The sequence below is a fragment of the Melanerpes formicivorus genome, unplaced genomic scaffold, assembly GCF_026170545.1.
Source record: "Melanerpes formicivorus ecotype bairdi unplaced genomic scaffold, bMelFor1.0.p_v2 SCAF_35, whole genome shotgun sequence".
Taxonomy (NCBI): domain Eukaryota; kingdom Metazoa; phylum Chordata; class Aves; order Piciformes; family Picidae; genus Melanerpes; species Melanerpes formicivorus.
Window position 1 is genome coordinate 7,231,800 of NW_027142387.1, and position 22,559 is coordinate 7,254,358.

At 42.5% G+C, this 22,559-nt stretch overlaps 1 protein-coding gene across 13 annotated transcripts in view; it reads left to right on the forward strand.

The window, feature by feature from the left end:
* Positions 1-22,559, forward strand: part of DYNC1I1 (dynein cytoplasmic 1 intermediate chain 1) — a 203,899-nt gene that overhangs the window by 14,223 nt on the left and 167,117 nt on the right. For 4 of the 13 annotated variants that reach the window (XM_068157058.1, XM_068157054.1, XM_068157061.1 and 1 more), the window contains exons 2-4: positions 6,995-7,112; positions 9,605-9,719; positions 12,479-12,620. In XM_068157058.1, the coding sequence (XP_068013159.1) occupies positions 7,005-7,112; positions 9,605-9,719; positions 12,479-12,620 (365 nt within the window). In that variant the 5' untranslated portion in view covers positions 6,995-7,004. Of the gene's footprint in view, positions 1-676; positions 739-6,994; positions 7,113-9,604; positions 9,720-12,478; positions 12,621-22,559 lie in introns of all 13 variants that reach the window. The other 9 variants (XM_068157062.1, XM_068157065.1, XM_068157067.1 and 6 more) reach the window with 4 other exon arrangements.

Sequence of the window (22,559 nt, forward strand, 5' to 3'; positions counted from 1 at the left end):
GGAGGTGCTGGAACGTGTCCAGAGAAGGGCCACAAGAATGATCAGAGGGCTGGAGCACCTCTCCTATGAGGACAGACTGAAGGAGTTGGGGCTGTTCAGTCTGCAGAAGAGAAGGCTCCGAGGTGACCTAATTGTGGCCTTCCAGTATCTGAAGGGGGCCTACAGGAAGGCTGGGGAGGGACTTCTCAGGATCTCAGGTAGTGATAGGACTAGGGGGAATGGAATGAAGCTGGAGGCGGGGAGATTCAGGCTAGATGTGAGGAGGAGGTTCTTCACCATGAGAATGGTGAAACCCTGGAATGGGTTGTCCAGGGAGGTGGTCGAGGCCCCATCCCTGGAGGTGTTTAAGACCAGGCTGGATGAGGCTCTGTCCAGCCTGATCTAGTGTGGGGTGTCCCTACCCATGGCAGGGGGGGTTGGAACTAGATGATCCTTGTGGTCCCTTCCAACCCTGACTGATACTATGATACTATGATACAAAAGATTCAGATTTCTTTTTAGGTGAACTTGGTGACAGCACAGAGACAAGATGCTCTTGCAAGAGATGTAAAGAGGCTTCAAGAGGAGGGATATGTTGTATCTTATTTTCTTTTTCTGCTTATGAAAAGTGCACACTGGCATAATTGCCTTTGCTTTTATTTTACTCATTATACACTTTGTTTCTTCTTGCCTTTAGTCCTAGCTACACTCGTGTGTTGCCACTCTTTACTCTGTAACTCTGTGGGTTTTATTCATCTGGTAAGCATCAGCTTATTTAGTTTTGTAGTTGTAGTAAACCTTTTTGTAGATGCCTGTGATAGTTTCTGCTGTTAAGCACTCATATAAATGGTTTAAGAAAAAATCTGCTCAAATATTGTCATACTAACAATTGATAAAGATCCTATAGCTTATCATAAAACTGTAATAAGTCTGTTGGCTTGTACCTTGCATGGCTTTTAGTCCAGCCGAGAGTAAAATGCTGTTTGCATCATCCATGCTTGTGTACTTGCCATTGCCTCTAATGAAATGGTTGTGAACTGTACTAGCTGTGGGATAAAACTAGTGGAGTATTTCTGAATATGTTACAGTATCACAGTATCACCAAGGTTGGAAAAGACCTCAAAGATCATCAAGTCCAACCTGTCACCACAGACCTCATGAATAGACCATGACCAAGTGTCATGTCCAATCCCCTCTTGACCCCCTCCAGAGATGGTGACTCCCTGGGCAGCCCATTCCAATGGCTAATCACAGTATTGCAGTATTGCCAAGGTTGGAAGAGACCTCGAGGATCATCGAGTCCAACCTGTAACCACAGACCTCATGACTAGACCATGGCACCAAGTGCCATGTCCAATCCCCTCTTGAACACCTCCAGGGACGATGACTCCACCACCTCCCCGGGCAGCACATTCCAATGATGAATGACTCTCTCGGTGAAGAACTTTCTCCTCACCTCAAGCCTAAACTTCCCCTGGTGCAGCTTGAGACTGTGTCCCTTTGTTCTGGTGCTGGTTGCCCTTCCAAGCTACAACCACCTTTCAGGTAGTTGTAGAGGGCAATGAGGTCACCCCTGAGCCTCCTCTTCTCCAGGCTAAACAATCCCAGCTCCCTCAGCCTCTCCTCATAGGGCTTGTGCTCAAGGCCTCTCCCCAGCCTTGTTGCCCTTCTCTGGACACGTTCAAGTGTCTTGATGTCCTTCTTAAACTGAGGGGCCCAGAACTGGACACAGTACTCAAGGTGTGGCCTAACCAATGCAGAGTACAGGGGCTCCTGCTGGCCACACTATTCCTAATGCAGGCCAGGATGCCATTGGCCTTCTTGGCCACCTGGGCACGCTGCTGGCTCATGTTTAGGCTGTCAATCAGCACCCCCAGAATGACTCTCTTAGTGAAGAACTTTCTCCTCACCTTGAGCCTAAACATCCCCTGGTGCAGCTTGAGACTGTGTCCTCTCATTCTGGTGCTGGTTGCCTAAGAGAAGAGACCAACTCCCTCCTGGCTACAACCACCCTTCAGGTAGTTATAGGCAGCAATGAGGTCTCCCCTGAGCCTCCTCTTCTCCAGGGTGTTCTGTACAGCAGAGAAGTTTGTGCAAACAGAATTATGATAGAATTATAGAATCATTATGGTTGGAAAGATCTTTGAGGTCATCAAGTCCAACCATTAACCCAACGCTGTCAGGTCACCACTAAACCACGTTCCTCAGCACCACATCTATACCTTTTTAAAATACCTCCAGAGATTGTGACTCAGTCACTTCACTTCCCTGGGCAGCCTGTTCCAATGTTTCACAACCCTTCCAGTGAAGACATTTTTCCTAATCTGCTATCTAAACCACCCTTAGCACAACTTGAGGTCATTTCCTCTCATCCTATCACTTGTTCCTGGGGAGAAGAGACCAACCCCCACTTCACTCCGATCTCCTTTCAGGGAGTTGTGGAGAGCAATGAGGTCTCCCCTCAGCACTCTCTTCTCCAGACTAAACAACCCCAGTTCCCTCAGCTGCTCCTCATAAGACCTGTGCTCTAGATGCCTCACCAGCTTTTTGTCCTTTGGACATGCTCCAGCAGCTTAATGCCCTTTTTGTAGTGAGGGGTCCAAAACAGGACTCAAAGAGTGCAGGTGAGTGATCTCTCTGCAGGGTGTTTCACATCCACATATCCTGCTATGTCACAACAACCTGTGTTAGCACATGGGTGATAAGCTCTTCTGGAGAGAGGACTCTCTTATTTTAGTATCACTTGACACTAAATTGGACCACACAAAAAACAAAATAAGATGAAGCACCTCCCTTGACAAGGCTGTTGCTGTGCTATGGGTACTATTTATACATTTAATGCAGCATTCAGTGTGTTTGTCCCTATGCATTCCTTCTCCCAAGTATTGGATTTAATTGCTTCACTACCAAATGTGTTCCTTTTTCCCTCTGTCCTATGCCATCTCCCAGGCTGGAGAAGATTAGGTCATATATATATATGCCTGAGGCTGTTATTCTGCACCATAGAGAATGTTAAAAGTAAATCTTTATTACTGTTTGCCTTAATCTCTCTTTGTGTGGCATGCCTTTGGGCACTCAGAATTGCAATTATTAGAAATTAGTTCCCAGTAATGAACACAGTGTTAACTGCATGGCTAGTGCCAAGTAGAATGATGAGTAGCTCGCCTCCTTGCTTGTTGCTGACTTGCTGACATCTGAGAAAGGTGGTTACATACCCTGGGTGTTTAATTTGCACTAAAATTACAGAATCACACAGAATCACAGAACGGCAGGGGTTGGAAAGGACCTCTGCAGATCATCTAGCCCAACCTCCCTGATAAAGCAGGGTCACCTAGATCAGGTTACACAGGCAGGTTTTGAAAGTCTCCAGAGGAGACTCCACAACCTCTCTGGGCAGCCTGGTCCAGTTGTCTGTCCCTCTCATAGCAAAGAAGTTTATCCTTAAGTTCAAGTGAAAACTCCTGTGGCCTAGTTTGTAGGTGTTGTCCCTTGTCTTATCACTGAGAAGAGCCCAGCCCCATCCTCATGACCCTTTAGATATTTATATGTATTTATAAGATCCCCATCTCAGTCTTCTCTTTTCCAGGCTGAAGAGCCCCAGGTCTCTCAGTCTCTTCTCATAAGAGAGCTGTAAATAGCCAGTTTGAAGCTCTTTGGAGGGGCTAAGGCATGACTATAATGCATGCAAGATGAAAGCATCTTGAGATTAATTTCTTTCCCTAAATCAGCTCTGGCAGCATTCTTTGAAGGAAATTTAAAACATGGTCTTTATTGTGTGCAAGATCTGTTTTGTTAAAAATAGAGCAAAGTTCTAATAGGATTTGATCACCCTGACTGGAGCATTGTAAAGAAGGGGCCAGGCACTAAATCATCCATGCTGAAATCAGGGGAAAAGCCAGTTAGCTTCCCTGACATTGAGGGAATGAGTTTTCAGAAAGCAGTTCATTGATATCTGACAAACAGCTTGAAAGGGATGCTAAACCCTCAGGGTTTCTGTCATAAGCCTTAAAACACATTTGCTTTTTTTTTTTTTTTTGGCATAGGAACAGGAGCTCTCTCTCTCTCTCTGTTGCCAAACTACAGAAGTAAAAGGATGCAAGAAACTGCCTAGTCCAAAAAGGCTCTGAGGGAGAACTTCAGAAACAGAATTCAAATGTGTGCAGCAGATTAGGAAAATGACTTCAAGTGGGATTTCAACCATAGCTGTGAGAAACCCACAAATCCTCAGCAGACTGCTAGGCAAAATACTACCTGCACTGCCATGAAAAAGCTTGTTTTCTCCCCTGGGCATTTCTCATGTTCAAAAATAGCTCACTGACGTCAGCTGGTCACACAGATTAATGCTGTTTGAGGTGCTGCTGCTTGGTGTTCTTGATATCAAATGCAGTTTTTCTGACAGTTTTGATTTCTCTGTCTCAAATTGAAAACAGTATCATCATGAGCAGGACCAAAGTGATGGAGGAAAAAGAAATGATAATCCTCCACATGCCCTGTGCACCCCCAGTGGTCCAGTTTGTTAGCAGATTCATGTCCTTCCCAGCTTTCTCATTTACTGTGAGTTGTTGTGGGTTGACCTGGAGTCCCCAAGGCCTTGAAAAGACTGCAGGGTACCTTGCCAGAATTCACAGATTGCATTGAATTGGAAGGCATCCTCAAAGCTCATCTTGTCCAACCACCCTGCAATCATCAGGGACATCTCCGACTAGATCAGGCTGCCCAGGGCCACATCAAGACAGATCCTGAATGTCTCCCTGCATGGGGACTCAACCACGTTCCTGGTCAGCCCATTTCAATGCCTGACCACTCTTGCAGGAAAGAAATTTTTCCTGATGTCCAGTCAAAACCTCCCCTGGTGCAACGTGAGGCCATTTCCTCTTGTCCTGTTGCTAGTTGTTTGGGAGAAAAGACCAATCCCCACCTGGGTCCGGCCTCCTTTCAGGGACTTATAGAGAGCAAGAAGTTTTCAGCCTCCTTTTCTCCAGTCTAAGCAACCCCAGCTCCCTCAGATGCTCTCACCAGCCCTGTTCTCCAGACCCTTCACCAGCTTTGTCACCCTTCTCAACTTTTACCATTTTTTTTTGGAGGAAGAAGCCGATTACTGTGGAAGAATTCATGATGGATGAAAGTGCCATAGAATTTTCAGCATCTAAATTTGCTCTCCAGTCATCCACCCACCCAGAGCTGCTCACCAGAAAGCTGATGTTTAAATTTTCCCATGCATCAAGCAAACAATAAACTTCCATTGCGTATACATGGCAGTGCCATTGATCTGATTGATTTGGGGTTGCAGTGCTGGATGTGGGCAGTGATGTGTGAATGAAGAGGAAAGTTAACTCTTTTCCTGAATGCCTATATCAGTCAAGATTGCCATTGAATCACAGAGTCATAGAATTGTTTGGGCTGGAAAAGACCTCTGAGATCATCAAGTCCAACCATCAAGACCTCTGATCCAGGCCAGAAAGGACTTCTGAGATCATCAGATTCTAATAAGAAAATGAGTATTGATGCAGTTAGGTGACAAGCCATAATGATTATGATGTTAGAATGTAAACAAATCATCTCTGACTTGTGCAACAGTGTTGGGGATTTAAAACTGTAGAAAAAGATAGATAGGGTCTCTTAACAGTCTTCAGAGACATGTCTCTGTTTCTGGTTGATGTCACTTTGTATCTGCTTACTCTTCATGTTCAAAGCTCACATAGCAGCATAGATTGACAGTTTTAAAATACAGAGAGTGTTTTCCTGGAGAAAAGGAGGCTGAGGGGAGACTTTCTGGCTCTTCACAGCTCCCTAAAAGGCTGGAGCCAGGTGGGGGTTGGTCTCTTCTCCCTAGTAACAAATGATAGAACAAGAGGAAATGTCCTCAAGTTGCACCAGGGGAGCTTTAGGTTGGACATTAGAAAAGCTTCTTGGCTGAAAGGATTCTCAAACTCTTGAACAGGCTCTCCAGGGAGGTGGTTGAATCCCCATCCCTGGAGGTGTTTCAAAGAGATGTGCTGTGGGACATGGTTTAGCCCGAGCCTTGGCAGAGTTAGAGAATGATTGGCCTTGATGATCTTAAACATCTTTTTCAAAACCCAAACAATTCTATGGTTTCACATCAGTGTCCTAAAGAGAACTGTGACTAAATGGTGTGGGAAGTCTTTCAGTAGCTCAGGAGAAATGCCTTTGCGAAGTTTGTGTGATTGGAGTCAAATCAAGAGTATTAGGCATGTCTTCTGCCTCTTGGAAAGATGATCTGGGCACAAGCCTCTTGGCAGAGCAACGTGCTGCTTAATGGAAGAGAAGCTCAGGTTTGTTGAGTTGCCTGGTTTTGTGCCTTGTCTGCAGCTTTTTTAGGGGAATGGCCCAGCTTTGCCTGGAAAGGGTGGAGGAGATTCCAGTGCAGGATAGCCCCCAGTTTGGTGATGGTGGTCCCCAGAGGGGTGAATATGTGAAGGATACTGAGATGATGGTCTGTGTGGGGCTGTACAGTGGCAGTGTGGGAGATTCTGGGAGATCCAAGGCACCTGCTGAAGCAAAATATATCACAATTTCTAATTTTTGTGAGTAAAATTATTACTTGTCTAAGAATGTGGAGATGCTTTGGGGCAGATCTCCTTCTCATACTTAGAACTGAATTTCATTTGTGGCTCTGGGTCCTATAGTCTGGCAGCGCTGCTGAAGCTGCTGAAAATCAAAAGGCTTTAGATTCGGTATGTGAAAGCATTGAAGTGTTATTTTGAACAGCAGACCAAAAAAATCAGTTTACTTACAAAGGTACTTTTCTGTCAAGGGTCACTTGAAAATATATTCCACGTTTGGTGATATTTTGGTCCAATTTATTGAAATTAAAATGTCGAAACAAGCATCTTGCTTTCTACCATGTCAGTAAAGCCCAAGGGCCAGGGCTTACACAGAAATGTATTTGTGTCATTTTAGAAGCAGTGTTCTGTTCTTTTTTTTTTTTTCCTTCAGTAAATAGGGGAAATATTTAGTTGTGTTTTCACCTTGATCTCCTTGTGTTTGCTTCCAGCAGCGTTAAAATGTCAGACAAAAGTGATTTAAAAGCCGAACTTGAGCGCAAAAAGCAGCGTTTGGCTCAGATAAGAGAAGAAAAGAAAAGAAAGGAGGAAGAAAGGAAGAAGAAAGAGGTAAGTATGCAAAAGCACCTTTCAGATATCTCCTGCTTGCAGAAGGGGCTTGCTGAGGTTCTGGCACCTCAGCCATGTATACCCCAACATATCTGTCGTGTGGAATGAGGTCCTCAAAGCCACACCAGTCTAACCTTAAAATCAAAATGCCTATTTTTAGCCAAGAAAGTTGGGATGAGGGAGTTGCTTTTAAAACCAAAGCACTATCAGATGACAACAGTTTAGACAACATGATGTGTATGTGTGCTTAGAAACAGAAATTGATTTGCTGCAATGCTTTTTCTTGGGCCTTCCTTCAATGGAAAGAGAATAGAGAGTGGGAAAAGGCAGAAAGAGGGCTCGCTTTTTTTTTTCCTTTCAAGCCATTGCAATCTAAATATGTATTTTTGTACTCTGAAGACTAGTTTGATTACTGGCTAAGGTAACAGATTTCCAATTATTATTCTCCAGCAAAGGAAAACATAACTGCAATTGCCTTTTCATCTGCTGGCATGGGTGCATCTTTCAGTTCTGGTAGAGTTTGATTGACATATTAGTTTATTTGTCCTTGACAACATGCATTAGGTTTTTCATTAAGGGATTTGTACTTCTTTCTATTCAGTCACTTAGAGGAACAGAGGTGAGAATTGACAGGGAGTGGATATTCATTTTCATGCAAAGTCAGGGAAGCATTAAGTGATTACGTTTCATTTCCTTCAAATGTCAACACTTACTATAGTTTAAGGCACCTGTTATCCTTTACTAATAACTGGTTTCTTTTTAAATTGACACTTTAATATTGTACAGGAATTTCATGGAATTACCTTGCAAATGTGATGTGATCCCAGAAATCAGCCTTCCAGTTTTGGCTGTCTTTTTAATCTCTCTTCTTTTTCTTTCTTTCTTTCTTATTTTTTGTTTTTAACTTGAGCCCTTTTTGTGCATTTACCAGCACACCCCCCAGTGAGGCTGCTGGAGTCACTAGGGGAGTCCTCTGTAAGCAGGGCTTTAAATGTTAACATTTTCAGTGTTCATTACTAGCCTGCTAATGAATTAGAGGGAAGGGAGCCAAGCTAATGACTCGGAAGCTATTAAGCCCTTTTCCTTTGTCCCTTGCCTCTGATTTTATGCCTCGTGGAGATCTTGTGGTGGTTGGAACTTTCCATTGGCCCCGATAGCCAGATCCAGTTCAGGACACCCAGCTCTACAGGTTATGCTGCAGTGCCTAACTGTAGTGCTGTAAATGGGATGCACTCTGATGCCTGATGGCCTCCAGGATTGCAGTCTAAAATTCACTTAGATGCTTAGACATGTACAGTGGTGCTTAGACATACACGGTGGTACTGTGTACTGTGACATGCTTCAGGCTAGCTTATGGAAAGAGCTGAGCACAGGGTTATCCCTGAACTTTGTTTGTAAAAGCAATTTCCTGCTGCATTGTGGCTGTGTCAAAACTGAAGAACATAGGGATGCTTCTGAACTTCAGGGGTTTATGTTGTACATGAACCAGCACCAAGACCAGGCTGAGGCACCAGGCAAGTCTCCTGTGCCCCACAGTCTGGTTTCAGCAGAAAGGACAACCTCTGTGTGGAGGCTAGATAGGATCAGCTGTTCTGGAAGCAACCTGAGGATTCCAAGCATAGATACGGATGTCTCCAGATGTTTTAGACAGGACAACACACCAGACACAACCATTTGCATTTTGTTCTACTTGCATTACTGCACTAGACTATGAGGTGGGACGTGGATTTAGTTCCTTCATCTGCTTAGGAGAAAGGCTGCAAGCCTCTTTCTTTCAGTAGTGCTCTAGCCACTAGGCTGGGATATCAATGTTTTAATTTCCACCCTACTGAACTGGGGAATGATAAGCAAAATAGAAGGTATTCTGGTTAATGCAGATCTTGCTCCTTCAGTTTCTAGGTTCTAGTACCTGCTCCCTCTGGAGTGGGGGGAGGCTAGTGTGTGAGAGCTCCAAGGAGATATCTATACCAAGGAGGTATAGATATTTAAGAAAAGAGAGAGGGGTCCTGTGGACCATTAGTTTTGGCTGTTGGTGCCTGGGGCTGCCAAAATCCTATTTGAGACATGTTGGTCCTTTCCTTTGCTCCTGTTATATGTTGGAATTTATGAGAAAATATTTTTATTGCCATCAAGTGCTTGAGACAAAATGTAAGGCCTTAGGCTACATCACTGAACTTCAATGGAATCTTATTTTTTGATTCAAGTAGAAAGGGGCCATTTTTATTGTTCTGTGATCACCTGTTATAAATTAACTAAACAAGTTTCATCTGATGAGTGAGAAGCAGAAGATTTCCATCAAAAACTCCTCGCAAAGATCAGTTCTCCAGTCCATTCAGGGAATACTGGTATATGCAGTATAAATTATCAAAGCTATAATTTATCTAAACATATCTAAGTGAATTTCAAAGTGTTCCCAACCAGTGGTGCTTAGAAACAATTTCCACACACCTGGCTGTATGTGGATGAAACTTCTCTGTTCTGGTTTAACTCAGGCTGATCTACAGCAAAAGAAGGAGCCAGCTCAGGAAGACTCCGACCTAGACCGCAAAAGAAGAGAGACAGAAGCTTTGTTACAGAGCATTGGTATATCCCCAGAACCACCTCTAGGTATTTAAGAGAAGCACACTGTAAAGTGTTCAGAACTGCCAGAGTGAATGCATTCTTTCTATTTCAGCATGCTTGGCTTGCTTTGTTTTTTGGCTGTGTTAGTGAAGTGAACTCTTCTGTTTGAATGCCTGCCATACCATTCCCATATACCAGCTCATGTGCTTGTCATTGCCGAAAACATCTGTTTCATTTCTTCAGGAACTTTTTGGGAAGGTAATGCAGATTGGGTTTGCATACCAGCAATGATTTCTTTTCTGATGGACTGTTTTATTTTCTCTCACATCTATCTGGTGACCCACAAAATACTACTATAAAAGCTGTATTTCTCCAGCCCTGAGTTTTGTTGCAAAAATTCTGATTAACCTTTTGCTAAGGAAGGAGAAACACAGTCATGTGGGAACTCCCACTCATTTTCTTTTAAAATCAAGCAAAACTGGAGAGGAGAAATAAAAAATGAGCAAAAAGCTCATTGTCAGATCATTAGTGTAGATTTGAGCTTTGGTTTCATGAGCTTGCCCTCTTTATGTTTTTTTTGTTTGTTTGTTTTGATGTTTCAGTTCTAGAATCTGAAGTCCTTGGTCTAAAAATATATATGACAAAGTTTATAGTGGCTTATTATTTGTTACATTGATTACACTCTGTCTCACTTATCAGGTGGCCCTAGAGTGAGAAATTTCCTTCCTTCCTTGTCTCATTCCTTGCCTCCTTCTGTGCCTTCCTCCTTGCCTCCTACCTTGACTCCTTCTTTGCCTGCTTCCTTGCCTCCTTCCTTCTCTCCTTCCTTGTCTCTTTCCTTGCCTCCTTCTTTGCCTTCCTCCTTGCCTTGTTCCTTCCCTTTGTTTTCTTCTCTCTTGAATCCAGGATCACTCACTGTTTTAGCTGAAATAGTGCCTTTTGGAGATATCAAGCCTGATCATAAAATTCATTGGAGCTGAATTTGGGATTTTATCTCCAGACACTGTTGTCTCCAAATGTGATAAAATACTGAAGCTTTGATTTAGAAAAGCTCCTTATATGGATGCTTGGGTGCAAACACAAGCAGATTGTGACATTCTGAATTGGAATTTCAATTAATAACTTGCATCAAGCAAAACCAAGGAAAGTTAATATTTTTCTGAGTTCTGTTATTGTGACTGAAGCTTTCAAATACTTCTCACAATTGCCTGACAAGTCATAACTAGATTATTTTTTTTGTGTCATAAAATATATTTTGTTAGTTATATTGTGAGATTATAAGGTCAGATGTATTTTTAATGTCCTAGCCTTTAATATACTTTAATATACTCATTTTTATCTAAAAATGTGGATGCACTTCCTTGTCGTAGGAACTAACCACATGTATTCATGCTGCCAATTACCAATTCTTATTTTAGTTAGTTTGCTACTGTCAAAAGAACACAAAAATTCACATATAAGTTGATGTAAGTTAATATTTTATCCTCTTTCATTCCCTGCCTAGACACTCAAAATTAATATACAGAGGAAGCTTTAATTATGCTTCACATACACAGATGATACTCAGCCCCCTCTGTGAATATGAAGTACACAAACAGCCATGACATACCTGTAACCTGCCAAGGGGTTGTCATGAAGATGAATTCACTTTTCCTGCTGCAGGCATTCCTGTGACAGCCTCTGGTGAGAATCTGCATGAAATGTTTGGCCACATGGAAAATCCCAATCTCTTGACAGGTCTGTCATTACACATTACAGAGCAGAACAGAACAGCTTAAAGTTTTACTCTGTTAAATCTATAAGAGGGAATTCAAATTATTTAAACCAAATGGCAAACTTCATTCTTGCATGAAACCCCCTTTTTTGGTGTGTTTTATTCAATGTGGCCACTTTGCATTAAATCCTGACTGGAGCCATTGCTGCAGCTTAAATATGTTTTGAGAAGCCATTTTAAAAGAAATCAGGATATTTGGACTTTCTTTTCCTTTTTCTTTTTTTTTTGTTAATGACTATTATTTATTATTTCCTTGCTGAAGAGCTTTAACTCGGGCTGACCTGGAGCTATGAACTTCCTTTCCTGTTTCAGGAAATAAAACTGCCTTTGCATGAAATTTGCTGCAAAAGCCCTGGCAAGCCAGAGTGAAAATAATTTCTAGAGCTTGGGATAACAGTACCTAAACCAAGGGCAAGTTTTCCCTGAGCGTTGAAATCATGTCCCAGCCAAAATGGAAACTTTGTGTGACTAAATCACTGAAGGAAACATCATCGCTGAGCAGATTAATGTGTATTCTCATAATCTTTGGGAAATGATTTTAACTTAGCTGGATTTCCTTATTTAGCTTTTATTTTTGATGCCATTTCCACACTGCAGCCTTAGACCATCTCTAATGGACACTGGCTTTTGATTTCAATTCACTATTTGGACAGTATGCTTGTTCTATTGCCTACTTGGCTTTGCCAGAAGAGTTCACTTAGTTTTTTGACAAGACAAGCCCCTGATATTTCTTCATACCTTTAAAACCTTTTGCAAGTCACCTTTAAATTCTACCCAAGAAAGCAAGTGCTGTTTATTTTCCACAGATATCTCCACCATTGATTTGCTGTAGATTCCCAGTGGGCTTTCAACCCTGTCTAAATTCATGTCAGTTTTAACACTTCCAAAAGACTTAACATTCACTTGACTCTCTTCCTTTTCTTTTTCTTTCCTTCCTTATTTGCTTTCACCATTTCAAACTCTCCTCCTCATTCATCCACTATCATTTTGGTCCATTGGTTTTGATTTGTCTGACACTGCTCTTCATCAGTGCAGTCGCTGCATGTGTTAACATGGGATACCTGTTATTTTCATTATTTAGTCCCAACCCCTATGTCTCCCTCTTCGAAATCAGTGAGCACACCCAGTGATGCAGGCAGCCAGGACTCAGGAGATCTAGGACCCCTAGGAAGGTAAGACCTAGAGTCAGTGGTGAATGAATGTGTTGTGGCTTGTTTTTTTAATTTTGCCCTTTCTTCCCCATTTTTACCTTTGCTTCTGAAAGTGAGAACATGCTGTATCTAATGTGTACTTTTCTTTCTGCATTTGCCACTGTGTGTTACCATCCAGTAAGACTGGTCTCTGAGGTGAGGTAAATAAATCTATACAGAAAGCATATCTGAAGTTACGAGCCCCAAACCTCATGTTGGATGCAAGAGCTGAATTTATGCTTCCAAAATGGCCCGCAGGAAGCTGTCATTCTGTGTGGATATACATTAAAAACAAGGGGAAGTGCTAAAGTGGCAGAACCTATTACTCATATAAGTTATCTTTGGTCACATCACCAGTCCCTCTTGAAGTCCTCCCAGGTGTAACTCCAGACTTCCTCATGTTCTTACAGCTCATACCAGTATTTGGCATTGATATGGCATGGAGGTGCTTGTGCAGAAATAGGCTGAAACACCCCAGGACTAACGGACAATTCTGCCTTGGAAACTACAGATATCAGAGAGTTTCAAGCAGAGTGGGAGCTCTAAGGCTCTCTTCCTCCATGAAAGGGGTGTCAGAGAGTGTGTGTAAGGGATGGGCACAAGAGCAACCTTTTTTGTTGACATGGTTTGAATAGCAAATGCAGTGTCAGTCACTGAGTAATTCCTACTGTGGAGTAGAAAAGAAGGGAGGATGCTACTGGTAAAGGAGCATATGTTCAATCAAGAAGAGGTCCAAACAGCTATGCTGTATATTTTGGGAAGTGTAAAACATGGGTCCTAATAGCTCTTTTTGTATCAAATTATTTCAGCATATAGCTCAGCTGCCAGATCTGTGAGCCAAGACTCTGCTAATGGCTTTACAACACAGCAATTGCTCGCCACAGTTAACAGTTGTCAGGAGTAGATAGACACCATGACTTTACAGACAACAGCAATAATGTCACAGAGCTTCAGGTCACCAGATCTCATGCCACACTAGCCTTCTGCTTAGAAAAATCACACTTTTGTAAGCTGTGGCTATATTTAGTTCTCTTTCAGCCAGATGCAGACACTGTATGTTGTGATGTGCATGTTGCACAGATGCTGCTGAGATCTGTTCAGCCCTTCTCCCAGGTCTACCTTCTAGAAGAAGTGGAGGTTGTTAAGTAGGAAAGCCCTAGCCTAGAAGATATGACTGCTCAAAACACAGAGAGTAGCGTAATGCTACATTCATAAATAAATGCAGCAGACTTCAGCAAATCAAAGAACATTGAGCAGCCCAAAAATGGTTTGTGAGCAAAGTGTGGGCTGCTCTTCAGGATAAAGCTATTTCCCACAGTCCTACGTGCAGCTATGACAACACTGGCTGGAGATTTCTGGATTTCTAGCTTTCTTCTGAAACTTAATGGTGTAATTTTTTTTACTGTTAAAGTAGTGAAATGCTCTTGGAGGAATTAATTTTGCTTTGACCTACCCTAGCACATTGATTCTGTCAGCAGCAAGCAATGGAAGCATGTGACCATGTGTCCTTACAGACAAGAATAGAGTTTGACCTCTTCTTCAAAGCTCATGCTGTACTGCATTGTGGGCTTTCTATTTTGCATCCATTTCTGGCTTTTTGTGGCCACACTAGAAATTCAGTGGGAATCCCAAGACCTTATTTGTAGTCCACCAATTTGCTTGCCATCCTCTCTGGTATTCAATGGGCTGTGTTGTGTGTCTGGAAGGCTGTTTGCAGATGTTTGCCTGGAGCAATTGGTTTGTGGTAATGGAAATTCAAAGATGTGTGATCCATGCCCTGGGGAATCTCTGTAACCTGTGGATAGCACTGAGTGGCAATTAGTTTGTCACTGGGTGCAGGCAGATGTGCTCAGTGTGTGGATGTGTGAAGGGGTACACTCGAACATGCATGCGTGATAGAGCCATCAAACCTGGAGAGCAAAATGTGTTGGCAGATCTGTCATCACAGTGGGCAGAAAGGATTAAATGTCTCTGCTGTTTTCTCCCTGAGGATTGCCTGGGCCATAGTCCTGACCTGGCAGCTGCATAGATGAATGCCTGCTGATCTGTATTAGCAGGGCTACTCTGCTTCTTTTTCATGCATCCTTCCTTTCACTCTCTCCAAGGGCAATTTTGCAGGATCCCCTCTCATGCCATAGTGCTTTGAAGATCTTCCCCATCTCCTCATTCTGCCGTACAACAGTAGACTGAGCACAGGCATTAGGGGAGAGCAAGTTAGATCCTGCTAATGCCCTGGTTGCAGAGATTGTGGCTCATCTGTTGTTGTTGCTGCTAAGGCTGCTGCAGAAATAATCAGCTCACACAGGCATCCTGCAGGCAGTCAGTCTGACTGCTCACTGCTGAAGTGTCCTCCAGAGGAAGATATGGATATTAAAATAAAGAAAAAAAAAACCAAAACCAACCCAAAAACTGTGTAGCCATAGATCTTGGTTCACCACAGGAGAGGGGGAGGCCCTGCTGAAAGCTTTGGAAAAAGCAAGAGACCATTATACATTCCCATTTGAGGCAGCAGTGTCTGGTTCAGAACTAGGTTGGGTTCCTACTTCTATGAGTTGTTGGCACTCCTGGTAGTTGTCAGACTTAATATATTGGTCTCAATATCACCAAGTGTATCTGAGGTATGTTTATGTTTTGATTGGCAGGTACTTGTGATGTCTCACAGAATGGTGAGTGTAGTTTAGCAAAAAATCCAGGTTTCTGATGGCTACTATTCAGGAAGGGCAATTGATAAATTGGAGAATTTTGACTGTGTTAAATAGTTGTTACCCTGGAGCCAAAGACTTAAAATCACAGAATAGTTGGGTTGGAAGGGACCTCTAGAGGTCATCTAGTCCAACCCATCTGCAGTAAGCAGGGACATCCCCAAGGAGATCACATTGCTCAAGGCCCCATCAAGCCTGACCTTGAATGTATCCAGAAGCCTCCACCACCTCCCTGGGCAACCTGTTCCAGTGTTCCACCACCCTCATTGTCAAGAAATTCTTCCTAATGTCAGTCTTGACAGGATGAAAATTAATTGTTAACTCATTCACCAAGGTTAATAGTTACATGGGGAGCAAGAGGGCTCCAGCAGGCCATATGTAAGAGCAGCACAGTGTTTGGTGTTGAAGCTGAACAAATGTAAAGCTTTATAACATTTTATACAATTTTAATGGTGAGACAAATTCTTCCCCAAAGCAGTTTACCTTAAGATTTTACTGGACCTTCTGTCACTGCACATTGGCCATTCAGGGTCATGCGCCTGCCCAACAGGCTGACAACAGGTCAAACAAAAACTCATTCAGAAAAATCATACAACTTTTTTTGTTGCACAGGAAGAAAAGCTGCATGGTCACAATGGTCCCTTCTGCCATACAATCTACAGACTAGTAGTGCTGCTATCCTGCAGGACCATTGTCCATTATCTCCAGCACAATAGCTAGAGCAACAGTGTCATTTCCCTGATGCCATTAAGCTTATGAGGAGAAGGTGTGGGGCAGACTGTAATACCACTAAATTGTGGAACCATTTCTGTCCTGTGCAGCCCAGGTTTCTATGGGGATGTTTTTAGCTGCTTGATCTTTAGTGCCACTCTTTGTCCCAGCCTTTGTCACTAGGGCTAACACTAGGTTGCAGAATTCTGGCTTCTTCCTGGACCATGTCAGGAACTGTAAGGATGAGCAGAAGTTAAATGAAAAATGGTGCTAGAAACTACTGACAGTTTTCTTTGAATGCTTTCAGTTGCACAAGTGAGACAGCTTTGGTCTTGGGGATCAGTTCTGGGTAAGCAGAAGTGTGTTCTACTTTGATTCTGGAAGATTTTACCATAGCTGTATTCTGAAGAAATAGGTTTGGCATGTGCCTGTCAGTCTTCTGGTTGCTCTCACTAATTCATGACCATTTGGAGCCATTTGGGTATAAAAAAAGCCCCATGCTAGGATATGTTTTCTTTCACTGTGTTGATGTTCACTCTCAGTTTGTGTTGTCCCAGTGCAGGGAGAAACAGACATGACTGCAATCCCTTTTCTCTGCAGCATATTTACTCATTTTTGTATAGCTATTAGGTGTTCTCTTTAGAATGCAGTATCTAAACACGCACTGGAGACTTGTGTTAATCCTGCATTGCTTCATGCCTGACTCTCCAACACAAACATTTCCTCCTTCTCAGATATATAATGATATAGATTCTGGGATGCATTCAAAAGAGTGTGGCCAGCCAGATGAGGGAGTTTCTCCTCTCCCTCTGCTCTACCTTGGTGAGGCTACGCGTGAAGTATTTTGTCCAGGATGTTGCTGGGCTCCTTTCAGTGGTAGCCAGTGATAGGACAAGGGGCAATGAGCACAAACTAGAACACAGGAGGTTTCACTTGAACTTAAGAAAGCTTTCTTGTGAAGGCAATGGAGCACTGGACCAGGCTGCCCAGAGTGGCTGTGCAGTCTCCTCTGGAGATTTTCAAAGCCAACCTGGATATGTTCTTGTGTAATCTGATTGAGGTGAACCTGCTCTAGCAGGGGTGTTGGACTAGATCTCTGGAGGTTCCTTCCAACCCCTATTATTCTGTTTCGGAACAACGGTCATCAGAATGCCATTGTCCCTTTTAAATGCCTACTTTACTGTTTACTTAAAGAAGGCAGAAGAAGGTGGATCCTGCTTTCTATTTCCTTTATAAGGGAAAGCAGGATTATTGTAATAGATTGCTTTCTATAGTCCATGTAGCCTATCTCCTGTCTTCTCTTTAGCTACAGAAAACATCCCTTGCAGACTTTAACAAAACCATGCTTCTGTAAGATGTGCTAAACCCACTGCTAACAGAGCCATGCTGCCTGGGGCTTAGCTACTCTGTCATTAAGCTAATTCATTTGACAGATCCTGTGCAATGAGACTGTTCCATCGTTACCTCTCAGCTTTGCATTACCAGCATTTCTTTGTGTTACCATATTCACAACTGATAGGCATCCTTCTTCAAGTCCAAGAGGGCCTGTGCTGTATTGCCTCAGGAGCAGCAGCTGTAACTGTTTAGTAGCAGATTTATGGGCTTTGTACAGTGTGGGGTTTTTTTAAAGATCACTTTATATGGACAAAGTGGCTTTTAAATGACCATTTTAGTGACATACATATTTCATAAATAGGCTGAGCCAAAGGCAAGCACAGAAAAATGCAAAGATTTTGAGGGAGCTACAGGAAGGACTGAGGGAAAATAAGTACTTTATGGTGCCCTTCACTTGAATGGTATTTTGAAGATTGTAACCCTAGGGAACTCTGCTCTCTAGTGAGTCTTTCACAGTGCAGAGTCAAGCGAGCCATTTGCTTGCTGTTGAGGCAAACAGAATAACCTGTGGGGTGCTGGTGTTGCCACTCTGTTTTGATGGCTTTGGGCTTGGTATGGGATGGTTGCCATTCCATGGTAAGGCAGAAATGCACAGCCCAGCTGTTGAATTCTTTCCTGTGAGGATCTCTCAGAATACATGCTTTGTCCACAGTTTCCAGCAGTGTTAGAGACCAAATTCTGCTTTAAGCCTTCTTGACCTGAATTGTGCTGGCATCTGTGAAGGAGTGACAGTGTCAGCCTCCTCCCCTTGCCTGGGGACACCCTGACCATCTCAGATATCTTTGTCCTAGGAACTCTGCTGCCTTTTAAAGTGGTGCTGCAAATCTTTCATGCTTCCTGTCCCCAGCTCATGTATAGGACAGTAACAGGGCTGGCAAGTTCTCCTTCCACGAGTGTGACTGTGTTGAGCTGCTTGCACACATCATAGAATCATAGCATCAGGGCATCATAGCATCATAAAATCATAAAATGATCTGAGTTGGAAGGGACCTCTAAAGGTCATCTAGTCCATCCAACCCCTCTGCAGTAAGCAGGGACATCCTCAACTAGATCAAGTTGCTTAGACCTTTGTCAAGCCTTGCCTTGAATATCTTCAGGGACAGCGCCTCAACTACATTCCTGGGAAACTTGTTCCAGTGTTCCACTGCCCTCATGCTAAAGAACTTGCGCCTGCCTAGGCTTGCTCTGCCTAGGCAAGCATATGAAACTGGAAGAAGGCGAGTTCTTACAGTCTTTCTCCTCCTTTTATCCCTGCGCAAGAAGAACCACAATTGTTCTCCTTAATATTCAGTGTATATTTAGCCCTCAGTATCTGAAGTCTCTCCCTGCCAATTTTTTTTTTTCCACCCTGTAAGCATAAGCAGACACCTTAGGGACTGATATTTGGCAGTTGCTTTCAAGTGTTTCTGTATCTGACCTAGAAAGCAGGGACTGTTTTTCATTGCATGCCAGTTCCAAAGTCAGAATGGTCCATATTAATTAGAATCATCTGCAATCTTTTTAGCATGTGAGCCTGTGGCATCATTAAGGATTTTCATGCTTTCATTCCTAAAGGATGGATAGAGATTGGTCCTCCAGATCTTTGATTATTTTTCCCATTAGCAAGCATCTCCATGCTATAAATTAAAGGAGATGGAAAGATTGCCATTCCCAGGGTGCTTCATAAAATGCCTTGGAAACCTGAGCCCCAGCTTCCTCCAGAAGAAAATAATATGAATGTATGAAGCCCCACTTAACCATTTAGGTTATCAGCCCAGCTGTACTTACCTCACTGTAGTTATTTCCAGGCATATCATGCATATATTTAGTCAGACAATGAGATGATTTTAAGGACTAAAACACTAATCCTCTTAAAACAAAGCAACTTACTTGCTAAGGCCAGCTCAGCTTAAACACTTCTCTTGCACAGAATTTCATCTTGATTTAATTAAATTGTGTGAGATCACCTCCTATGTTAAAGTGTTTCATATTGTTAGACTGCTATGGTTTGTGCATGTAGATGTTTTCTCCTTCACTAGTCCCATTCACAATTTTATGCTTAATCTGGAAAAATAAAATAATAATAATAATAATAATAATAATAATAATAGTAATAGAATAGACCAGGTTGGAAGAGACCTTCAAGATCATCGCGTCCAACCCATCATCCATCACCACCTAATCAACTAAACCATGCAACCAAGCACCCTATCAAGTCACCTCCTGAACACCTCCAGTGATGGTGACTCCACCACCTCCTCGGGCAGCCCATTCCAATGGGCAATAATAATAATAATAATAATAATAATAATAATAATAATAATAATGTCTGAGTAGCTATTTCAGTAACTAATAGTTTAGGGATTTTGGACTACACGACCATTGGAGGTCCCTTCCAACCCAGATCCTATGATTCTATGATTTTATGATTCTATGATTCCAACCTGTGAAAAGGGAATTGCTGCCACTGGAAAGATATTGGTAAATCTCCAGATATTTTTCCTCTTTTTTAAAGAGTTTTGAAGCAATCTAAATATCCAATGTTAAGGTCTTTGTAAGCAGAACATTTTGGGTGTCCATTTAAAACTGATCTTGATTCAAAAATATTAGCTGTACTTATTCCCTTAAGTCATTCAAAATCAGAATATATTTTCTGAGCCTTTCTGTTAGAAATCTGATAATTGGGTCATGGAAACTTTTGACATTTTGCCTATTGATATGAGAAAACTTTGTTAACTCCTACAGTGAGTTCTTGTTTCAACCTAGTTGTACAAAAATCTTACCCCCTTCTGGAGTAATTTTGCTGTTTCAAGAACAAAATAAATTGTATAAAAGAAAGGAAACATCATCTTATCTTCCAGATAGTAATTACTGGGTTTTAACACTGAAGCAAAGATTAAAATCAACAAAATATTTCATTTTCTTCATCTGAATAATAGTAGACTTAAAAATTGTGGGTTCCAGCCTTCATGTTACCTCTTTGACTCCTCTGAAAGGCTGTGCATTGTCTTTCCTAGATTTGACTAATAATGGTGACTTTGTCTTTTATGTGATTGTATCCAAAGCCCCTTCAAGTCTGTGAGAAGTCATCCCTTAGATGCACATCCATGGCCTTTCATTGCATCCTAGGCTGCATCAAAAGCAGTGCAGCCAGCAGATCAAGAGAGGTGATTCTGCCCTCACCTGGAGTGCTGTGTCCAGCTCTGAGGCCCTCATCACAGGAAAGGCATAGACCTGCTGGAGTGGGCCCAGGCAGGACCACAAAGATGATCAGAGGGCTGGAGCACCTCTCCTGTGAAAACAGGGTGTAAAAATTGGAGTTTTTCAGCCTGGAGAAGAGACGCCTCCAGGGGAACCTTAGATATGCACTTCAATATCTGAAGGAGACTTACAGGATGGCTGGGGAGGAACTGTTTAGAAGGGACTGTAGTAATAGGACAAGGGGCAATGGTTTGAACCTGGAGCAGTGGAGATTTAGGTTGGACTTTAGGAGGAAGTTCTTTACTGTGAGAGTGGTAGAATACTGGAACAAGCTGCCCAGAGACATGGTTGAGGCCCCATCAAGATGAGACTTGATGTGGCCCTGGGCAGCCTGATCTAATTGGAGGTGTCCCTACTGATTGCAGGGGTGGTTGGACAAGATGACCTTTGAGGGTCTTTCCAACCTGATGCAATCTGTGATCTGTGAATCTGTAAAGTGTCCTGATGAGAGGACTGTGGTTCCTCTAAAGCATCTGACAGAGCTGATAACATGCAGAACTCCTGGCAAGGTCTTTCTTTACATTTGTGATCATTTCACAGCATCACTGAATGGTATGGGTTGGAAGGGACCTCTTAAGGTCATCTAGTCCAGCCCCTCTGCAAGAGCAGGGAGATCTGTTTTGTTACATAGACTTACTTTTGGTATGAAAACCAAGAACAAAACAACTCATACCTTCCCCTTCCTGAACATGTGTTTTTATTACTGCACTTTCCAAAGGACTCATCATGCTCTGCATGTACAGTAAATCTGTGTCAGTTCATAGGCTCAGCAGAAGCTTCTATTTGACTTTTTTCTCAACTCCAGCCTGCTGCTCACAGTGACCCTCTTGGTAAACCAGCATAAATTTGCAGTGTAAGATTCCTGTAGCTATAGCACAGACATGGGGAGAATGAGAAGGCTCATTACACTGCCAGGAGACTATAGTCTGTAAGGTAGATCTGAATCCAGGGACAGACTTGAAGTACATCAGATATGTTCAGCAGAATGAATTTAACTGCTGATTCAGTTAGTAGAACTCTGTGACATGGGAATCCACAAGGTGTTGGTCCTGTGGTATATTCTGGCAATCAAAGGCATGCCAGAATTGTTCTTTCTGATTTACAAAGCCAGGTGGATTTTGAAAATTCTGAAATCCATTTAGCAGCGTAGCCTTGGTTTAAGAATAATTTTGTGATACATATGTATATAAAATACTATCTGTCCATGATTTTTAATAAATATAACTTTAAAGAAAAAGGAAAAAAGAGAATATTTTAAACTGAATCCCTTCTGAGAAGGGTTGTGGTGGTTGCCAGGCAGCTGAAAGATAGTACTCTGCTCTCAGGAAGGTCATAGTTGCTCTTTTTATTGGTGAAGGCTGGAAGTCAGAGGTGTCAGCCTGCTTGGAAGTGCAAATGCAAACCCCAAGTGCCTGGCTGTGCTCCAAGAGGGGTGCCAAACTCCTTGTTCACTGAATGTATTACGGCATTTAATATTACAATCAGCAGCCCAGCTCTGAAGACAAGAAACCAGAGTGGTGCTGGAGCATACAGCTCTAGAAGCATCAGTGAGTGTCCTGTTGAGAGGCACAAATCCTCCCTAGCTGCTGATAGCCATCTTGCTTATAATGTGCTTCAGCAAACAAGCAGCACAAGGAAGGTATTTTTCTTTTTGCCAATCCTTTCAAAGTGGAACAGATCGGCAAAACAGGGCACAGATGGCAGCAGAATAGTGGCTTAAATACAGAGCATCAATTGGAGCAAGTGGTTCCTTTCCATCTCTGAGCTTTGAATCTTCTGTTTCGTGATGTGTATGGCAAACATCAGAAAGTGAAAACTATAGTGGAGAAAATGAAGATGATAAAAATCTAGAATGCAAGGACTGGAAGCTAAC